Source organism: Helicoverpa armigera, chromosome 20 (genome assembly GCF_030705265.1).
Source record: "Helicoverpa armigera isolate CAAS_96S chromosome 20, ASM3070526v1, whole genome shotgun sequence".
In the NCBI taxonomy this organism is placed as follows: domain Eukaryota; kingdom Metazoa; phylum Arthropoda; class Insecta; order Lepidoptera; family Noctuidae; genus Helicoverpa; species Helicoverpa armigera.
This window is the reverse complement of record NC_087139.1, coordinates 4,395,886-4,414,933: the sequence shown is the minus strand read 5'-3', so window position 1 is coordinate 4,414,933 and position 19,048 is coordinate 4,395,886. Positions and strand designations below refer to the sequence as shown.

Here is a 19,048-nt window from a genome sequence, read left to right as displayed (position 1 = left end):
TGACTGATTTTTGTAACTCAGAGAATTAACTGATTACGAGCTAACACTTACCTAACTAACAACTACAGTGGTTTAAAATAGCAATAAATTTTCATTAATATTTATTACCGAATTGACAACAAAACGTAGTTTTGACAACAATCGTCAACAATGGTGGAACGGATACCGTGACATTTTATGGCAGTATTCGTTTTCTGATACGAAAAATATCAATAATGATCAATAATTCACTTGAAATAACCTTTGCGATTATATTGCAATAATATTTCGCTTAATCTTGACATAAAACATTAAGAATGTGTGATGTTTGTTCGGAGTTTTCACAGCTTTTAGTAAATTGTAAGTTACATTGTTTCGAAATTTAGCAGACCATTTGTCTGATCTCTAAATCCACTTTATTTGGAAATCCTTTGAATACATTCTCGTCTAGTTTAGATAAATAAGCCCTTATTTATTGTGGGCCGCTATGAAATAGTTCCAATGTGTTTTAGGTGAATCCAGGCTTACCGACGATGTGTCCCAATATCCAACAATAAGCCAATCTGAACTGGAGACAGTGCTAAACTATATTCTCTCATGGCCACAAAGGTAAGATAATTAAAGTATTTGTAAACACTCATAAATTTTAAGTCTCCCAGCTGCTGGAGTTTGGCAATCAATGTAGGTGACTGTGTGCTTTGTTAGACCTTTCATACTGTGATGTCCTATGATCGTAAGTTGTACTATGTTATGATATTGCTTGAAGTTAATAGTTCAAAGTATACTCAATTGAAATACCCAGTTGTTGAATAGTGAAAACTAAGAAGACACAATGTAACCTATCACAATAGGGCAAGTCATTGTATTGGTAAATATAAAAGTGTATTACAAGTATTCACACTTTGTTTTAGGCAATGTATGTGTTGCTATCGGGATGTGAAGAACTTTGAAAGATTCTACCTTGTAGTTCAGAGTATACTGTGCTTATCTGTGTGCCAACTGAAGCAGCTCAAAGATGAACTGATAGAAGCAGCTAAAACCGCCCCGGCACCTGCACCAGCTGTGCCACCTGACAATGCACAAGACAAACAGAAATCTGAAGAGGACAGCTCCCCCACCGCTGAGGACAAGAACAATGAAGAGAAGGAATCTCCAGATGAACCAGATGATCCTGCTGTTACAGCTGACACTTCAGAAGACCCCAAAAATGTTGCGGCACCTTCTACTTCAACTGAAGACCCTGAACTATGGTCTATGCAGCAAAAGGAAAAGCTCATGCACATTGTGTCTAAAGTGTTTCTCCTCAACTTTCCTCTATACTTAGCCTGCAAGCACTCAGCACTAAGTCGCTTAGATGACCTCTCTGCTCAAGAAATTTCTAATTTAAGTTTATATTGTGACTTGCATGACACTGAGATACCAGCTTACTTACTGCGAAATGTGAGCTTATTCTGCAAGTTAGGTGGGGTTTGTGCAATGACATCTGTGTTTGAAAGTGCCACTCAGGCCACTCTCCCATTGTCTATGGCCCATGCAATAGTGGCTGCAGTTGGTAACCTGAAGCTGTGGCTGAACTTCAGAGCTGTATCACAACTCTTCATGCCATTGAGAAGCAAGATCTTAAAGTACATGTGCACTTTGGAGGACAAGGATCTGAGGGTGCCGGCAGTCAAGTCTATGGCAGGTAAGTTACAATATTGTATCACTTAACTATTTCCAGGTTTAACTCAATGATAAACTTAGTTTTTTTTGAGAGTATTTGTTATGATATGTTTCACAAGTTGATGAACAGAATATGTATTGATTTTAATTTTTTTTTAATAATTAAATAAGAAGACTCTTTCTAAGAATAGATACACTTTCCTGTAGTAGTTTAGGTTTACTGGAAAAGACAGTTACAGCTATGAAAATTCTTATTCCAACAGATTTCATGTGGGGCGCAGCAAAGGAGCCTTTGGACGTACCCCTAACATTTGATGGGGATGGGCTAGCACTAGCTTTCAAGTACTTCAACAGCAGTACATTGACGATGCGCCTAGCCGGCGTGGCGCAGATCAACGCGCACATAGCTTCACACAACGAGTTATGTGCTGGGGAGTCAGCGGCTGACGCTGAGGTGGCTGGACAACAGCTGGCCACGTGGCTCACTAATAATAATATCATTGAGCATCTGTTTGGACCTAACTTGCATGTGGAGGTATGTAGAACAGTGCTAGAGTTCATTCAGATTCAAAATACATGCACTGAGTTCTCAAAGAGGATGGGACATTAACGTTGTTTCCTTCTTTCAGGTGATAAAGCAATCTCATATGATCCTGAAGTTCCTGGCGGTCGAAGGTCGCGTGACTCCGGAACACGTTGAACTGGTATGGGCGGCTGCTCAGCTGAAACACTGCGGTCGTCAGGTGTATGATCTGCTGCCTGGCTTCATCAGGGCGTTGGCGCCGAAACCCTGTGCTCATCTATACAGTCTGCTTTGTGCGTTGCCGCCCAAGGAGCATACTGAACAGGTGATATGACAGTTCTTGTGGTTAATTTTGGTTAGCTTGTATTTTGATATTTATATTTTTTTTTTTACTACATTAAATGGTCTACTTTCATATAGGCAAATGTAATACTCGCGACGAAAACATTGGTTTAATATCTCATGTGATCAAACCATGGGTACATACTGTCAATATAGCATCATTGGAAGAAATGTGAGAGTTTTCTGACATTTTAAGAGCAATTACCTTTTATATGTTTCTTATAAGTAACATAACATAATGAGGAAGATTATTTTGTAGCCTAATATATATAATAACTCGATACAACTATTTTATTTGTGCAGAGTCTGTACCTAGCATCAGCATTAATGCGCGCGATGTGGTCCCGCGGCGCGTCAGGTACGCTCGGCTCGGGCACTCCCACCGCTCTAGCGGATGAGCCGCCGCTCCGCCCGCCGCAGCCGTCGTGCAAGCCGCATCACAACTCCTCGTCTGAAGCCAGCGTTAGCATGGACCAGACCAACTCCGATGATGATCCTGTGAGTGACTGATAAATGACAATATGATGAAACGTATCTATATATTTTTTTATTATAGCTATTTTAAAATGGTTCATAGTTATAAGGTCAAAAGTTTCATAATAAATAATACCATTTGAATTCTAAAATAGCCAGTGTAACTAAGAAGCATCTAAAGTTTTACATAGCAATCAATATTGAACTACAGACAGTTGAGAGATGTACTTTCCCTTTTTTTTTATATGAACTGACTTTGAAGAAATATATAGGGGGACTGGTAATTAGTGACTGCTACTTCAGAACAGCTGTCTGAAAATTCGGGCAAAGTTCGAGGTTATTTGAATGAAACTAATGAAAATAATAAAAAAAATCTTTTAGAAAATTGTTTGTAATCATGAGTAGAATCATATGTTCCAGTATCGGTCACTAGTTAACAGTCACCCTCTATATTTAACACTTTTAATCTATAACCTTTTTTATCCCAAGTGCGAGGAGCTAAGCACATCGGGCGAGGAGGCGGGGCCGACGCCGCGCAAACAAAGTAAACATCAGCGTGACTTAACTGGTAAACATATACCCACAATACATTGTCACGTGGCATCCAACTGCTGTATACATGTCGCTCTTGTGTTGCAGCCGAACAGGACTGGCTTAGAGAGGGGGAGGAGTTAACCAAGAAGGAGTGTCCGACGCTCAAGTCTTGCCAGAAGTAAGTGCTCTTTTGGAAGTCTATACTGTCCCATTGCTAGGTAAAAGCCACAGAGGAAGGAAAGATGAGCGGAGATGCCATAAGGCATGTAGTCAAGCCTCTTATTTTAGGTTGACCTAAACGGTAACGCACGGCGGGCGTAAAAAAGCGATCAGTTAATATTAAACTTACCGAGGCGTTCGGGTTCCTTGAGACTAGACATCTGTCAATGATTGGTGATTTGGGTAAAAAAATGGTTGTGTTCCAAAGAAGGCGTATGAAGGCGGTGCGACTTAGGAGATTTTGCGTTATGACATTTCAGATAGTCATTTTGTCCGCCATGGGCCTCCCCCATACTTTTCCATCCTTGTCGGAAGCGAGCTGTTGCCATTGGCGAGGGAATTGTCCAGATCTTCTTGCAAGCGATTTCCTAGTCTGTCATTCAGAAGTTTGAATAGAAAAAATATTTGCAAATAATGTGGGTGCAATAAAAATGTTTTTAGACAACAGTCAACAGATGTTTTAAAACTACAGTTTGAGTTCCTTGTACTTTCTACCTTAAGTTTGTAGTACTTCAGTTGTAACTAGATCAAGGTAGTCGCGGCCTTTCGCTTTGATACGCTCTTGTGTCGCCTTATGTACTCAGACTAAGTATTTTATATTGCTGTTTCTATTGTTATGAAATCAATGCTGTGTCCAATTTTAAAGTGTTTGTTGATGTTATGTTTTCTAATTAATAGATACTTTGTTGCTACAATTCTTTTAGTAGTTTATGGATGACATGAGACTCAGTCTGAATTGAACATTTTAAAAATCTAGTTTAATCGAAGCAAAACTGTAATTACGCGAACATACAATAAAAACGCTGGTAAATTAAATTTCGAAAAACAGAACGTCGTTATATCACATCAAGCAACTTCACCGACACACATCACACATCGACTAGACATAGTCTAAAACTAAAATGAACAAATACCTACCTGAAGGGATAAAAACAACAGTGAAACAAGGCTTTTTATAATAATATATGGAATTTATTGTTACTCTCAGTACACCATGTTTTTAAGTATCAAACAAAAGACATTACTTCTATGTAAAGACTAGCAGTCAGAGATAATTGACCATGACCAACCATAAAGGAGGTATTACATTGTATAACATGATCTTTTCAACACCTATAACACATCTGTTTGTCCATCAGACGTAACAAACGCGCCGGCAGCAGCGGCAGCGCCAGCAGCGGTGCTGAAGAACTCCTGCGCCCGCGCAAGAAGAAGTTTTACAAGAAACGCCACAAGCCAGGCAAACCCAAGCATTTCCGTGAGTGCATGGTCCATACACCACACTTACTATGCATTTGTTTCTATTTTATATAGTTTTTTTGTAAGGTAGGGAAGTTGAAATTGTACCATAATCGGCTGTTCCCAATATTATCTGTTAATTAACATGCTTAGTAGAGATACAATTTTGAACTCATCTCTAGTAAGGATAATAACAGATTGATACAATATTGAAACGCGATTTACCCTAAGGGTACGTCTACACGCTGCATGGAAGCTGGAGCTAGTTAACATGCGCAAGTGACAAGAGCACGCGGGTGGGTATTTTGCTTTGGTACATGCGCGAGTCGCTACGTTTTAAAAATGCATGCAACCTGCGCATGTGCCTCAACATGCGCAAGCTACTTGCACCGTGTAGTAGATTCACCCTAATCTGTATTGCCGTTACGATAATAAACATTGGAAATCATGTTCATGGAATAAGTATTTCTTTATAACTTAGGATTGTCTTATTTATACTGTATGACTAAAAATCCAAGTGTTACTGTATTTAGCAGCAGCACAGTTGAAGACGGCAGATCTAGCCGAGTCTGTGTCCGAAGTGGAAGAGGAATCCTCAGGCAGCGACACCGCACACTGTCAGTTGATCTGCGACAATGTTGATGCAAGGTGAGTCTTATTGTCAAGCGTATAAGGACTATATTTGCTTGTACGTCAAAGTGTGACTTATGACTTTTTGGTTCTAGTTTAACTACGTTCAAAACTGATAGTATGTGTATTGAATAGATGTTTATCATTGTTTGTTCTATCAATTTTTGGAATGAAGCTCGACACCTGCCAAATAAATACTAACTATTATTCATAAAGTACCTAAACTTTTAAAAATACTGTATCATTGTTGCCAAATTATTATAATCATTCAGGAGTCTTTACATTAACACTTTGTTTGCACAACATGTGGATAAGGTGCGTCTAGGAATTGGCACTAACGCTCCCGCCAACATATCACACATGCTAGTTATGCCGAACATTGGCGCCAACATCTTATGTGACTAGATGTCCGGAATATTGGCGCCAATATAATGTCCAAAATATTGGCGACAACATATTGGCCCAAATATTGGCGGTTGAAGACAGGGTAAAACAAAAGAGTGTCACACAAATATGGCTGTACCAATCTCCACAGGCGTATAATGGAACTCCGCCTAATGGAGAGCTACAAGCGTCGCGGGGCTGCCGGCGAGGAGGAAGAAGGCAGTGCATCATCAGCTCTCTCCCCCCACTCGCACCCCCACCTCGCTGACTTGGATGAGGATGATTCAGCCTGTGAGGAAGAACTTGCTAGGTTGGCTGCGCAGGTAACACTCTTGTCATATCTCTGTGTTTTTATAGGTGTGTGCTTTGGGTTATAAGCGTCGCTTTGTACTTCTCAGAAAATTAACTTTATTGCATTTCGGGTACATTGTCACCAATACATCCTAAAACCATCTTCCTGTATCCTACATTATTTAATAATTTTTAACTTAAATGAAACTGATGCATAGTTATAACATGGACAGAAATATGTATATAAAAGTAACGCCTTTATTCTCAGTCTAATATCACAAAAAATACAGTATAATACAATATAAATAAGGATAGCTGTTTTTTGAAATGCGCTGCGCGAATGAGGCTGAGCGCATTTTCTCTCGGGCTTTGCATGTGATATCAATCAATCAAATCAAGTCTTGCATTGGTAAACTTTTTTCAACAATATGCGAATTGATTTGTAACTGAAGGTCTACGCATACCGGGACGGCATTAACTGAATTTGCAGGCGGTCATCCCACACTGGCCGCATAGATACTATAGCATTCTACTTGCTAGACATCTCGTATGTTGTTGCCTGATCGACACATTGGAATTTAAGTCGTAGTTCTACTAGATATCTTTGTATTTCCTTTTGTGAATCTTCTGCCATTTCGTCTCTGGTGGTAGTGTGGTGTGCCTAGGCTTTGAATGTTATAGTATATCTCTAGATACACTCTTTTGCAAAAAAAACGGGCACCTATGCGAAATCTTAGTTTTAAGGACTTTGCGTGTATCTCAAAGGGTTTTAATGATTGTTGTATGTTTCTAGCATCAAAAGGGTTAGCCGAGCATACGTGAGAGTGTATTCTAAATTTGGATTGTGTACAATTGCTAAGAAATTGGTTAAACCTTGTTTTGGACTTATTGCTGGCAGAAAGTTCGTCGGTGTTTTGAAAAGTTTTTGAAGTGATTTTCAGGAAAATGATAATGCAGTTTTAATAAATAATTAATGTACTTTTTAGTTAGATCAAAACATTTTTGAAAAACAATGCGTATTTGATAAAATTTTCACCTGCTCTAAATGGGCTATACTAATGATTGGTGGTAATGTTAAGAGGTTCGGTATTTTAGTGTAAAGCGTTCCATTGTTTAGATATTGTACCCACGTGTTTTAAAATATCGCTTTTTCATAAATAAACACTATTTAGAAGAGTATCAGTACCTTTGGCTGCGATAAAACCAATTTAAAGTAAACAGTGCCCATCACAACTCGTCTCCTATAGGACTTTGACATTTTTAAAAGTCTTGAAATTCTACAAAATACAGAAAATAACGCATAGACTGTGAGCACGAGGTCTTAAGGTCTCGTAATTACTGATTTTTAAACAACCTCGTCTCTTGGGAAACTCCGTAGACCTCTGAAGATCTATGAGTCTGAGCGTTCAAATAGCGTGTTTTCATCCCACGCATATTTTATTAAATAAACTTGCCTACACCGAGATTTTCTGGCATCTACAGCACTTTCCTGCTTAAATCATAACAATAATTGGCTAGCTGCTCATTTCTTAAGAAACATACGTTTGGCCAATAATTTTGAATTCTTGACTCCCTTTCAGCTAAATCGTTGTTTAGTAACCCGATACCTATGGAGTTATCGAGAGCTTCAACGAGGCAATAATTTGACTTTTTAGATAGCTTTAACCCTCCTCATCATTTTTCATGTGGTTAATTTTAACATTTATCACTAAATTTGGTATTTTTTCAATGTCAAAGTCCGATAGGAGACGGGTTGTGATCGGCACTGCTTACTTTAATTTTGTTTTGTCGCAGCCAAAGGCACTGATACTCTTCTAAGTAGTGTTTATTTATGAAAAAGCAATATTTTAAAACACGTGGGTACAATATCTAAACAATGGAACGCTTTACACGAAAATACCGAACCTCTTAACATTACCACCAATCATCAGTATAGCCCATTTAGAGCAGGTGAAAATTTTATCAAATACGAATAGTTTTTTCAAAAATGTTTTGATGTAACTAAAAAGTACATTAATCATTAATTAAAACTGCATTATCATTTTCCTGAAAATCACTTCAAAAACTTTTCAAAACACCGACGAACTTTCTGCCAGCAATTAGTCCAAAACAAGGTTTAAAAAATTTCTTAGCAATTGTACACAATCCAAATTTAGAATACACTCTCACGCATGCTTGGCAAACTCTTTTGATGCTAGAAACATACTACAATCATTAAAACCCTTTGAAATACACGTAAAGTCCTTAAAACTAAGATTTCGCATAGGTGCCCGTTTTTTCTGCAAAAGAGTTTATTTCAATATGTGTTCCTGTTAGGCGCAGTGCCTGACGGCGCAGTACGCGAGCGCGGGCGCGGGCGGGGCTCGGGCTCGCGCGTCGCCGGCGGCCGCCTGCGACGTGGACGACGTGTGCCGCCCCGGGAACACGCTGCTGTGGGACCTGCTGCAGGACGGCGCCATTGTGAGTTGTACGCACATACAGCGCATGTGAAATCGTGGCCTAGTGGGTAAAGAACCAACCTCTCAAGTATGAGGGCGCGGGTTCCATCCCAGGTCAGGCAAGTACCAATGCAACTTTTCTAAGTTTGTATGTACTTTCTAAGTATATCTTAGACACCATTGACTGTGTTTCGGATGGCACGTTAAACTGTAGGTCCCGGCTGTCATTGAACATCCTTGGCAGTCGTTACGGGTAGTCAGCCAGTAAGTCTGACAGTAGTCTAACTAAGGGGTATCGGGTTGCCCGGGTAACTGGGTTGAGCAGGTCAGATAGGCAATCGCTTCTTGTAAAGCACTGCTACACTGGTACACGTCAGCTAAATCCGGTTAGACTGGAAGCCGACCCCAACATGATTGGGAAAAGGCTCGGAGGATGATGGTGATGGACAGCGCATGGTGACGGCGCAGTAGTGACGGCGAGCGGCACGACGGCGCCAGTGCCGATGGTTTGGTCATAGGCCGCATACCTATTGAAAGCGCCTGGCGACCAAACAATTAGCATTGGCGCTGTCCGTCGTCAGCGAGAAGACACATGTAGGTACCTTTTGGAGCGTACCAAGGACGCGGTAACGGTCATCAATCCCACAGCCTCGGTATTTACATATTACGTACGTGGGATGTATGTAATTTTCAAGTTGAAGACATGTCTGAGTAGTTTTTGTGATGGAGTTGGTAAGTAATTTAAGTAAAACTTAACGGTGTTTCAAACCTATACTTATGTAAAGACCGTTACAACATACTTCGAAGGTATCTAAAAACCGACAACAATATCTTGGTGTTAAGCGTATTTAATATTATAAACAAATTTTAACTTTGTGATTCGCCCTTAGGAACAACTGGGAGAGGGCTTGGCGCTTGAGGCGGAGAAAGCTCTCTGCGCTCTGTTATGCTTTAGTACCGACAAGTTCATCAGGATCAAGTTTATTGAGGGATGTCTAGACAATCTTGCCAATCACAGGTAAGATTCCAACCTGTTTTCAGCTATACCTATTTGCTATATTTTACAAGAAATGTGTAGTGATGTGTTTTTTTTTTGTCTCAGATCTGTCGCAGTGTCACTGCGCCTCTTACCGAAACTATTCTCATCATTTCAACAGCTACGTGGCATGGATATGCATCAGGTAATGCCATGAACTTAATAACAGTCCACGTCAATATATAAAACCATTCGTTTTCTTAATGAATCTTTAATTTAAGAAATGTTATGAGATACATTTTTATTTGTATTACATAGTACATAATCATGTTTTGGACAAATAATCTTTATTCACACTTTTTTCCTGAGACTTCTGGAGAATTCATAATATTTGATTATTTTTATACTTTATTTGTTTTTTTTGACGTGACAACGTCTAATAACTCGATATTACGGGCTGCTTGCACGAAAAAGTTGACGTCATTGTCCCGTTACGCTCGATGTCTCGTTCCGCAACCGAGAGCGCGGCGCGAACGAGAGAGGCGTGATCGGCTCGAGTGGTTGGCTCATATAATACTGTCATGTATGCCGATGTCACGTCAAACTAGAGTCCGTAAGCGGACTTTAGAGACAACCAATTTTTTTTTTCAAAAATTTTGGCCTTGGCTTTGATCAGTGGTAATGGTGGTGTCCAGGTGGTGATGTGGGCGGAGCGCGAGCGCGGCATGATGCGTCTGTTCCTGGAGGACCTGCGGCACTACACCGCCGCCCCGCGCCCCAGCGACGCGCCGCACTACGCGCACATCACCGAGCTCACCGTGCGCCTGCACTTCCTCACCGCCATCTTCTCGCCCGTCGGCTCGCCGCAGCACTTCAGGTAACATCACCAGCAGCACAGTAGCGACAAGGCACTACACAGCGACGCGCCGCACTACGCGCACATCACCGAGCTCACCGTGCGCCTGCACTTCCTCACCGCCATCTTCTCGCCCGTCGGCTCGCCGCAGCACTTCAGGTAACATCACCAGCAGCACAGTAGCGACAAGCACTACACAGCGACGCGCCGCACTACGCGCACATCACCGAGCTCACCGTGCGCCTGCACTTCCTCACCGCCATCTTCTCGCCCGTCGGCTCGCCGCAGCACTTCAGGTAACATCACCAGCAGCACAGTAGCGACAAGGCACTACACAGCGACGCGCCGCACTACGCGCACATCACCGAGCTCACCGTGCGCCTGCACTTCCTCACCGCCATCTTCTCGCCCGTCGGCTCGCCGCAGCACTTCAGGTAACATCACCAGCAGCACAGTAGCGACAAGGCACTACACAGCGACGCGCCGCACTACGCGCACATCACCGAGCTCACCGTGCGCCTGCACTTCCTCACCGCCATCTTCTCGCCCGTCGGCTCGCCGCAGCACTTCAGGTAACATCACCAGCAGCACAGTAGCGACAAGGCACTACACAGCGACGCGCCGCACTACGCGCACATCACCGAGCTCACCGTGCGCCTGCACTTCCTCACCGCCATCTTCTCGCCCGTCGGCTCGCCGCAGCACTTCAGGTAACATCACCAGCAGCACAGTAGCGACAAGGCACTACACAGCGACGCGCCGCACTACGCGCACATCACCGAGCTCACCGTGCGCCTGCACTTCCTCACCGCCATCTTCTCGCCCGTCGGCTCGCCGCAGCACTTCAGGTAACATCACCAGCAGCACAGTAGCGACAAGGCACTACACAGCGACGCGCCGCACTACGCGCACATCACCGAGCTCACCGTGCGCCTGCACTTCCTCACCGCCATCTTCTCGCCCGTCGGCTCGCCGCAGCACTTCAGGTAACATCACCAGCAGCACAGTAGCGACAAGGCACTACACAGCGACGCGCCGCACTACGCGCACATCACCGAGCTCACCGTGCGCCTGCACTTCCTCACCGCCATCTTCTCGCCCGTCGGCTCGCCGCAGCACTTCAGGTAACATCACCAGCAGCACAGTAGCGACAAGGCACTACACAGCGACGCGCCGCACTACGCGCACATCACCGAGCTCACCGTGCGCCTGCACTTCCTCACCGCCATCTTCTCGCCCGTCGGCTCGCCGCAGCACTTCAGGTAACATCACCAGCAGCACAGTAGCGACAAGGCACTACTTTAATGCCGACAATTCTCGCCGAGAACGATCGATCTACATTGTTTGGGTACAGGCTTGAATACGCGAGAACCCCTGCGAAAACAATCCACAGTCTCGTTCACGCCATTCATTCACGGAGATTTTCGGCAATAGTGTGGAGTCGCCATAACGAAGAATAGAATATCGATAAAATCGACTGTCAATAGGGTAGTGTCCAGGGTCGAAATAATGAAATAATATTTAGTCCGCTTTTTAGATAATCAAAAAATATTGGATACGTATTTTTTCTTTTTTTAATTAAACATAAAATGACAAAGATAATACACTTCAAAAATTAGGAGTGGGGGCCTTTTACGTCACAGTGTCCTGAAAATTGTAGCAACTTGTGACGTCACACTCAACTTTAACACGCTATATCTTAACAAGTTCTGATCCAATTTAAAAAAGAAAAAATACGTATCGCTTAATTTTGGACAATCTACAAGACGGACTAATTATTATTTTTTAGGAAACTAGCCTATTGTTAATCACTAGCGTGCGTGGTCGTGTCAAGACTTAAAAGTTGTATTCAGCCATTGTAAATACACATGTAGTTGAACTTGGTAGTTGTATTTATAATGCTTAATCTCCTTTGCCTTCACAGAGAATGTAAAGAGATTTTTTAGCATACAAAGTATTTATTAAATTATTATGATTATTCCCACAGACTAACAGTAGAGCAAGTGGAAGAACTTTGGCAGTGCCTGGTAGTCCGCGGGAGCAGCGAGTGCGCGGACTGCTTGTACTCCTGGCTGCTGTCACACACCAAGTCCCCTGAACAACACGCGTTGGGCTTAGATGCCTTGCGCTTCCTGTATGTCGAGAAGATGCCCACTTTGGATCCTGAGGTATGTGGCTGCATAGAAAACATAGTTAATGGTAACTTTTTTATATGCATTGTAAATATGTGCATTGAATTAAGATGAGGCGGTATTTTTAATATGGTGTGTTGGATGTAATGACGTAGTAGCGATAGTACGTACCTAGTAGCACTGTGATGATCGATATAAAAATATATTTAAATAACATAAAAAAGTCTACGTTCCGAGAATTTTTTAATATTTAAAAACTTTTCCACAATGACAAAATAATAAGCAATGTTCACAAGCAATTTCATTGGTAAAGTGTAGTAAGAGTCTTAATTCGACTTTTTGCACTGACCTCAATCGAGTTATGATTAGTACGTAATAAACAATGTAGGTAGCTCAAATATATCCTCGTCCAACCAGGTAAGATGCTCTATCTCTATCCCATGGATGTTGTTACTATATATTTTCTACTCCCATTCACAGACAATCAGCATAATGGGCTTAAGCCTGTACCAGCAGCTATGCAACTTAGCTCGCATGGCACTCGGCACGGGCGACTCCCGCGACGCCGCACATCCACACACATTAGCTATGGACCATCTGTGGAAGATCGCGTTAAGGGCCAATAGTACTGGTGAGTAGTTGTGTAGTCCCAGACGGGCCTACCAGGCCTACCGGGGCTGCGGGATTATTTGAAAGAGTTGGGGTGGCCCTGGTACATAAAAGGAACATGATAGGTTTTAGTCAGAGTCTGACACTCCCTCACCGCTGCAAACCCACAGCGGGACGAGTCATTTGATGATTTCCCATAAAAAAAGTACTTGTGTTGTTAGTTTTGATACTTGTTTGTGGTACGGGCGACATTTCGTCAAATAAGTATTTACTATTCATGTGCTTAGTCTTTGCCCAATTATGTTGGGGTTAGTTTCCAGTCTAATCGGCTGAGAATTTTTTTACTATTGTATATTATAAATACCTCGCAAAGAATATATTTAGTTTTTCATCTGTTATGTGTCTCGTTATACCAAATTATAAAACCATTATGTCGATGTGCTAGTCATACTTATACCTTCACCCACTTTTGATTTAGACGAGAAACATACGTCTTAGTAAACTATTTCTTAACTTCCAATTATATTGTTCTCTTCCAGACGTATCAATGGGCGCAATCCAATACCTAAACAGCTACTACATGGGCCAGCAACTGCAACAAGAAGACGACTTCGTAGCCAAGTGTATGTTCCACCTATCCTCGGCCGCCGAAAGACTGATCACTAAGAAACACACGACGGACGGCGAGGGCACGTCAACCATGTGCGAAGAGGAGGCCAAGGAGAAGACGGTCGATAAACTTAATATCTATGAACATATGACGGAGGAAGCGGCGTTGCAGTGTATACAGAGGGCGTTGTTGCTGTTGAAGACGCATCTTGATACTTTTAAGAGGAGGTTAGTTAGTACATAGTATATTAAAATGTTGTCAATTTTTATGTAAATGAAACCACTTAACAAATAGTATTATAGCCATTATCTATAGATATGCCTTATACTTGCGCATCTTTCTTTTGTTTACAAATTTAATGCATTTCCCATGCGTTCTTTACCATAGATCTCGAGATTTTTTACGGACCGATTAAAACGCCATGGATTTGTTACTGAAATATTATATTATGTCTTACCCACTTGGCGACGGTTTGATAAAGTCGCCAAGTTCGAATTCGAAGCGCGGCCACTAGGTACTGCTAATTGTCTTGGCAATCTTGCCAAGAGTAACCAGGCCGTTACTGCTGACTTCTTCGCCCTGGTGCTTTAATGAGGCAGAGATCTTTCTCGACTATTTACAATGAGACTTACATAATACCTATCCTACAATCATACTATACATCATACACAGATACGCCTACCACCTCCGTCGCTGGGCGCTGGCAGAGTCAGGTGCTTGGGAAGGCACGTGCGGCGGCGGCGGCGGCGGCGTCCGAGTCACCTTGCAGCCGGCCGGCGCAGGGCCTAGGGCTTCGCTGGCGTTACACCATTCTGATTTAGTAGCCCATTTACGCGCCCATGTGCATGTGTGGTGGGAGAAACAGGTAGGTTACTAATAAAAATAAGTTTTTATCATGCATTGACCCGTATATAACCTTGAAGAGCAACATATAATGTTGGCATTATGGGTTTACTTCTATGTAGACAGGTTGTCTCTGCCACGTAATTCCATACAAATGTAAAAGAGACAATTTTATATAATGGATTTTCAAACATATCTGCTGACATTATCTGCTGGGACTACTATCCAGCAGTAAAGATAAATTGAACTAAACATCGCGAATAATCTTGATACTATTTGAAAAAGGCAAAAATGGGATATTTTAAACCAGACAGAATATCAGGTATTGAAACTAATGATATCTGATTAAAAGAATTTTGTAATTACTACAGTAGGATGAAAAACTTAACGAAGATTTCTTCAATAAATCAATATTATCCACAGATTCAAGGCGAAGAAGGCGTGACAGCGCTTTCAACAGATGGACCGCTGCGTATGATCACGCAGGGACAAGAACTGACCATAGATTATGACGAGAGGACCCTGTATGATATGGGCTTCAAAGATAATCAGGTATATACTCTAATACATTGGGTCTATTTACACTATTGTATTTTTTCGTCACTTAAGAAAACAGATTATCTTTGACTAAAATTACAAAATATATAAAAAATACAGAGTATTTTTGTCCTTGACAAAGTTATTTACTTTATTTATGTATTTATGCCTTCACTACAGCACTTATAAATGTCAGGAATAAAAAGATTGATTTTAGTTGCCTTTTACTTTTTAAAGAGTAGCTATGGAGAAGAATGAGCAAGAAAATATTTTTGTGATTTAACACTCAAATTGTATACAGCTCGTCTAAAATTCTGCAACAATGGCATATTTGACAAGCAATTGAACCATGTAATACTAAATCAGGTGTTTTAAAACTTGCTTCTATTTCTCAGTTGGTATTCGTATCAGTGGGGGTGGGTGGGCGTGGCGCGTGGGCGGAGTGGCCGTCGGCCCAACCCGCGCCGGCACGAGCTCGTCTGCCCACACTACTGCTGCTAGACCCCACCTACTTCCACCATCTCTTCACGCTGATGCAAGCGTTGGGACAGATGAAGGAGCCTGGTGCTAATGGGGTAGGTTTTATTGAAGTAATAAGTCCTTTAAATCTTTGCTTTTTTTGAGATTTTATTACATGTACGCAAAAGTAACCTTTATTGCAAATTGTAATTTGTTTTTTGGTGATTCAATTATATCAATGTAGTTCTGGTGTCTTTTATGAGATTTGACATGTATAACTATTATAGATACCGTCTAGAGCAAATTTTTACATCTTTATCTATCAAAAACTGTTTACAACAAAATAAAACCGACTCCCAAAAATCCTGACAAGCAAAAAAAAAAATTCTAGAAAAAAAATACTAAAGATCCCGACGAATTGAGAACCTCCTCCTTTTTGGGAAGTCGGCTAAAAATGGGAGAAGAAATTTTCTCTAACCATGAATGTGTATTTTAGGAGCCCGTAACCCACACAAAAGCTCAACTCCTATCCCGCCGAGTATGGGACATACTACAAGCCGTGCCATTGAACCCGACGCTACTCGAAGCGTTCCAAAACCCAACAGAGAGCAAGCTACCAGAGTTACTTGACCCCACGAGTCCTCAGAAACTCATGTATTCCCTCCATATTATTGATAAGCTGAGCTCAAGTAACAGTGGTACCCCTAATGTTAAAGAAAATACTGTGAGTACACTCAGCCCTCTGGTCACCAATGAAAAGAGTGAGGAGGAAAAAGCCGCCGTAGAAAACTGGAACGAATTGTTTATTAAGAAGGGGGGTTTAAGACTGCTGTATGATATTATGATGTCTGGTGAGTGTTAATTTTGTTATAGTAATTCATATCAATGTATCGAAATTCATTCGTTTCTTAATCTTACTCTGACAAAGAGAAGTGAACATTATGTTTAAGACGCTAAAGTCGAATATCAATTGCAAGACTAAACCTAGCTTTACAGTCATGAAATCTGTTTTTGAAATAAACGTTTGTTTTAGGAGTATTACAAAGGAATGATGACAGCGAATGGCGACAGGATTGCCTCGCGTTATTACTGCAACTATTGTGCAGGATCGGCACGTTGCCCTCTACAGATCCCGCTCAGACACCTAAATTGCATCCGGTAAGTAGAGCTGTCAATTATCGATAAACCGTCAGTTGCACAAAGCTCCATTAAAATTAAAGCTTCATTAAACCTATTGCTAACACTTTTTATCTTGTTGTCAAAGAAAGAGTCAGCAATAGATTTAAAGAAGCAACTGACACAAAATCTATCGGTATCGGTAGATTAAGCTAAGTTCGAGAAAATCGATATTTTTAATTCGATGTTTTTATCGAATTGTTTTTTTTTTCGTTTGTTCAAAATTTATCTGATGCTTTAGGAATTATATTGTTAACTTTTGTTTGCAGTCTTTATTATCATTGATGAGCGTGGAAGAGACGACAGAGCGATTAATATCGATACTATGCGAGGCGGCCACGTTGAAGGAACCCACCACTTACAAGACTGGATTCTGGGGGAGGGCACAGGTATGTCACTTGATAACATTGCAATGTACCACTAAATATACTTGTCTAAGTTTGTTTTATCATATACCGTGTCCGCCGTGTCCAAGGTTTCAATTCAGTATCAAACAGTCCTGTTTGATTATCGTCGAAAATGGTAGATATCTCTTTCGGACGGATTTCAGACGGATATCTCTTTCTGCCGGGTCCCATGGCCTGAGGCCAAATGTATATCTATAAGGACTCAACCGCGTCTAACTGCATTTCCTCCATGTTTAAAAAAACAACTTTGCTTATAGTTTAATATGTACTTATAGGTGGTTCAGCACGCAATGCGTATGTGCGTGTGGTGGGCGCGTGGCGGTGGCGATGCCGTGGCGCTCGCGTGGTCACTGCGTCGCGCAGCGCCACGACTCCTTCTTGATGATGCTGATCCCGCGGTAAGTAATTGTTGCAGTTGTTTTAGATAATAATCAACGTCCTGAAAGGATCATAGAAAGTTTAGGAAAAATATAATATGGTCCAAAGGCTGGAAAGATCCTTGAAATATATTGTTGCTTCCTACTTCTTTCTTTCCACCCTTTGTAAATGTGGTTTAAAGTGTGACGTCTATTGCAGCTTTAGTTGGCAAGATCGGAATTTCACCTGGACAATGATTTAATTATAATACAAGGTGACTTCAATGATACTCGATACTCAATTGTTTATTTGCATTCTATATGCTATCATAATATAACTCTTGTCGTATCGTCGTCACAACTCTGGCATATATAATCTTGACATCGACTTTGCATCTCTTCTACTTAGGTAGAATGTGTGAGACTCTACCAAACATAAAGTACCTTATTACTTATACTACATTCTGACAAATATTTTTTTCTTTCTTTAGGTCCGTCGTGAAGCCGGCAGCGCCCTCTACCGCCTGTGCGCAGGCGGTGAAGTGGCAGTATTAGCGCCACTACTGCAACTGCTGCTAGAACACCTGCCGCGAGCTGCAGACATGCGTCCCCATCCCCAGCCCCATCACCATCACCACCACGATGTTAGTATTGCCACATTCTATCAGGTAATTGTTTGAATGGTACCGTTTTTCTAATGCAGTTGACAGTTGCTGTCAGTCAGCACATCAACGGTAATTTCCCTAGAAAACTGACCACTGTCAACTGCACAATACATTAGGTACCTCTAATAATTGTATTGTCATGTCAACGAGGGATTTTCTCTTAATTTTTTTCACTTATTTTCCTTGGTGCTGGCTAGATGGTACTGATCTTGATAGGTCGCATAGCGAAACATACGGTAAAAAAAAACAATAATTACAAAAGTAGAAAGAAGTCAGTTAGATTTCTATCCGAATGTCCCGAGAGCAAGTTAAAGCTAATAACAGATGGCGCTACCACTCTAAGAACCTTTGACAAGAAAATCTAGAACTTAAGTTTTACACCCAAAGCCCAACTAACGAACCCAAAATACGACAGCGTTCATCATAGGGTTATATCTCCACAGGTCGTGCATCATCACGCCGAGGAAGGTAAGGAGCCGTACGGGCCGGCTTGTCGAGATTACTTCTGGCTCGTGTGCCGACTCATTGATGGCTTGCCTGAAGACTTCTTCAAAGGTAAAAAACTGACATATTTATTTGTGATAAGAAAGTATTATATTAGGTTTCACTTGTAACACATTATTTTACTGGAAACATTCTATTTTGTAGTTGCTAAATAGCGACATGTCTACACACTATTTCTTGTAATCACAACATGTAAAATATTA

The 19,048-nt window shown here is 41.5% G+C and overlaps 1 protein-coding gene across 1 annotated transcript in view; it reads left to right on the top strand.

Moving 5' to 3' along the window:
• The first annotated feature begins 120 nt into the window (after nt 1–120).
• LOC110382932 (ubiquitin carboxyl-terminal hydrolase puf) overlaps nt 121–19,048 on the top strand; it is a 46,771-nt gene continuing 27,843 nt past the window's right edge. The window contains exons 1-27 of the mRNA XM_064039750.1: nt 121–339; nt 492–588; nt 891–1,663; nt 1,905–2,176; nt 2,271–2,489; nt 2,810–3,004; nt 3,470–3,548; nt 3,620–3,692; nt 4,873–4,991; nt 5,506–5,620; nt 6,138–6,309; nt 8,594–8,737; nt 9,606–9,733; nt 9,818–9,896; nt 10,387–10,568; nt 12,535–12,715; nt 13,160–13,310; nt 13,828–14,125; nt 14,571–14,763; nt 15,165–15,293; nt 15,674–15,853; nt 16,234–16,588; nt 16,771–16,895; nt 17,183–17,302; nt 17,596–17,718; nt 18,168–18,320; nt 18,785–18,896. Of these exons, the coding sequence (XP_063895820.1) occupies nt 297–339; nt 492–588; nt 891–1,663; nt 1,905–2,176; nt 2,271–2,489; nt 2,810–3,004; nt 3,470–3,548; nt 3,620–3,692; nt 4,873–4,991; nt 5,506–5,620; nt 6,138–6,309; nt 8,594–8,737; nt 9,606–9,733; nt 9,818–9,896; nt 10,387–10,568; nt 12,535–12,715; nt 13,160–13,310; nt 13,828–14,125; nt 14,571–14,763; nt 15,165–15,293; nt 15,674–15,853; nt 16,234–16,588; nt 16,771–16,895; nt 17,183–17,302; nt 17,596–17,718; nt 18,168–18,320; nt 18,785–18,896 (4,810 nt within the window). The 5' untranslated portion in view covers nt 121–296. The remainder of the gene's footprint in view (nt 340–491; nt 589–890; nt 1,664–1,904; nt 2,177–2,270; nt 2,490–2,809; nt 3,005–3,469; nt 3,549–3,619; nt 3,693–4,872; nt 4,992–5,505; nt 5,621–6,137; nt 6,310–8,593; nt 8,738–9,605; nt 9,734–9,817; nt 9,897–10,386; nt 10,569–12,534; nt 12,716–13,159; nt 13,311–13,827; nt 14,126–14,570; nt 14,764–15,164; nt 15,294–15,673; nt 15,854–16,233; nt 16,589–16,770; nt 16,896–17,182; nt 17,303–17,595; nt 17,719–18,167; nt 18,321–18,784; nt 18,897–19,048) is intronic.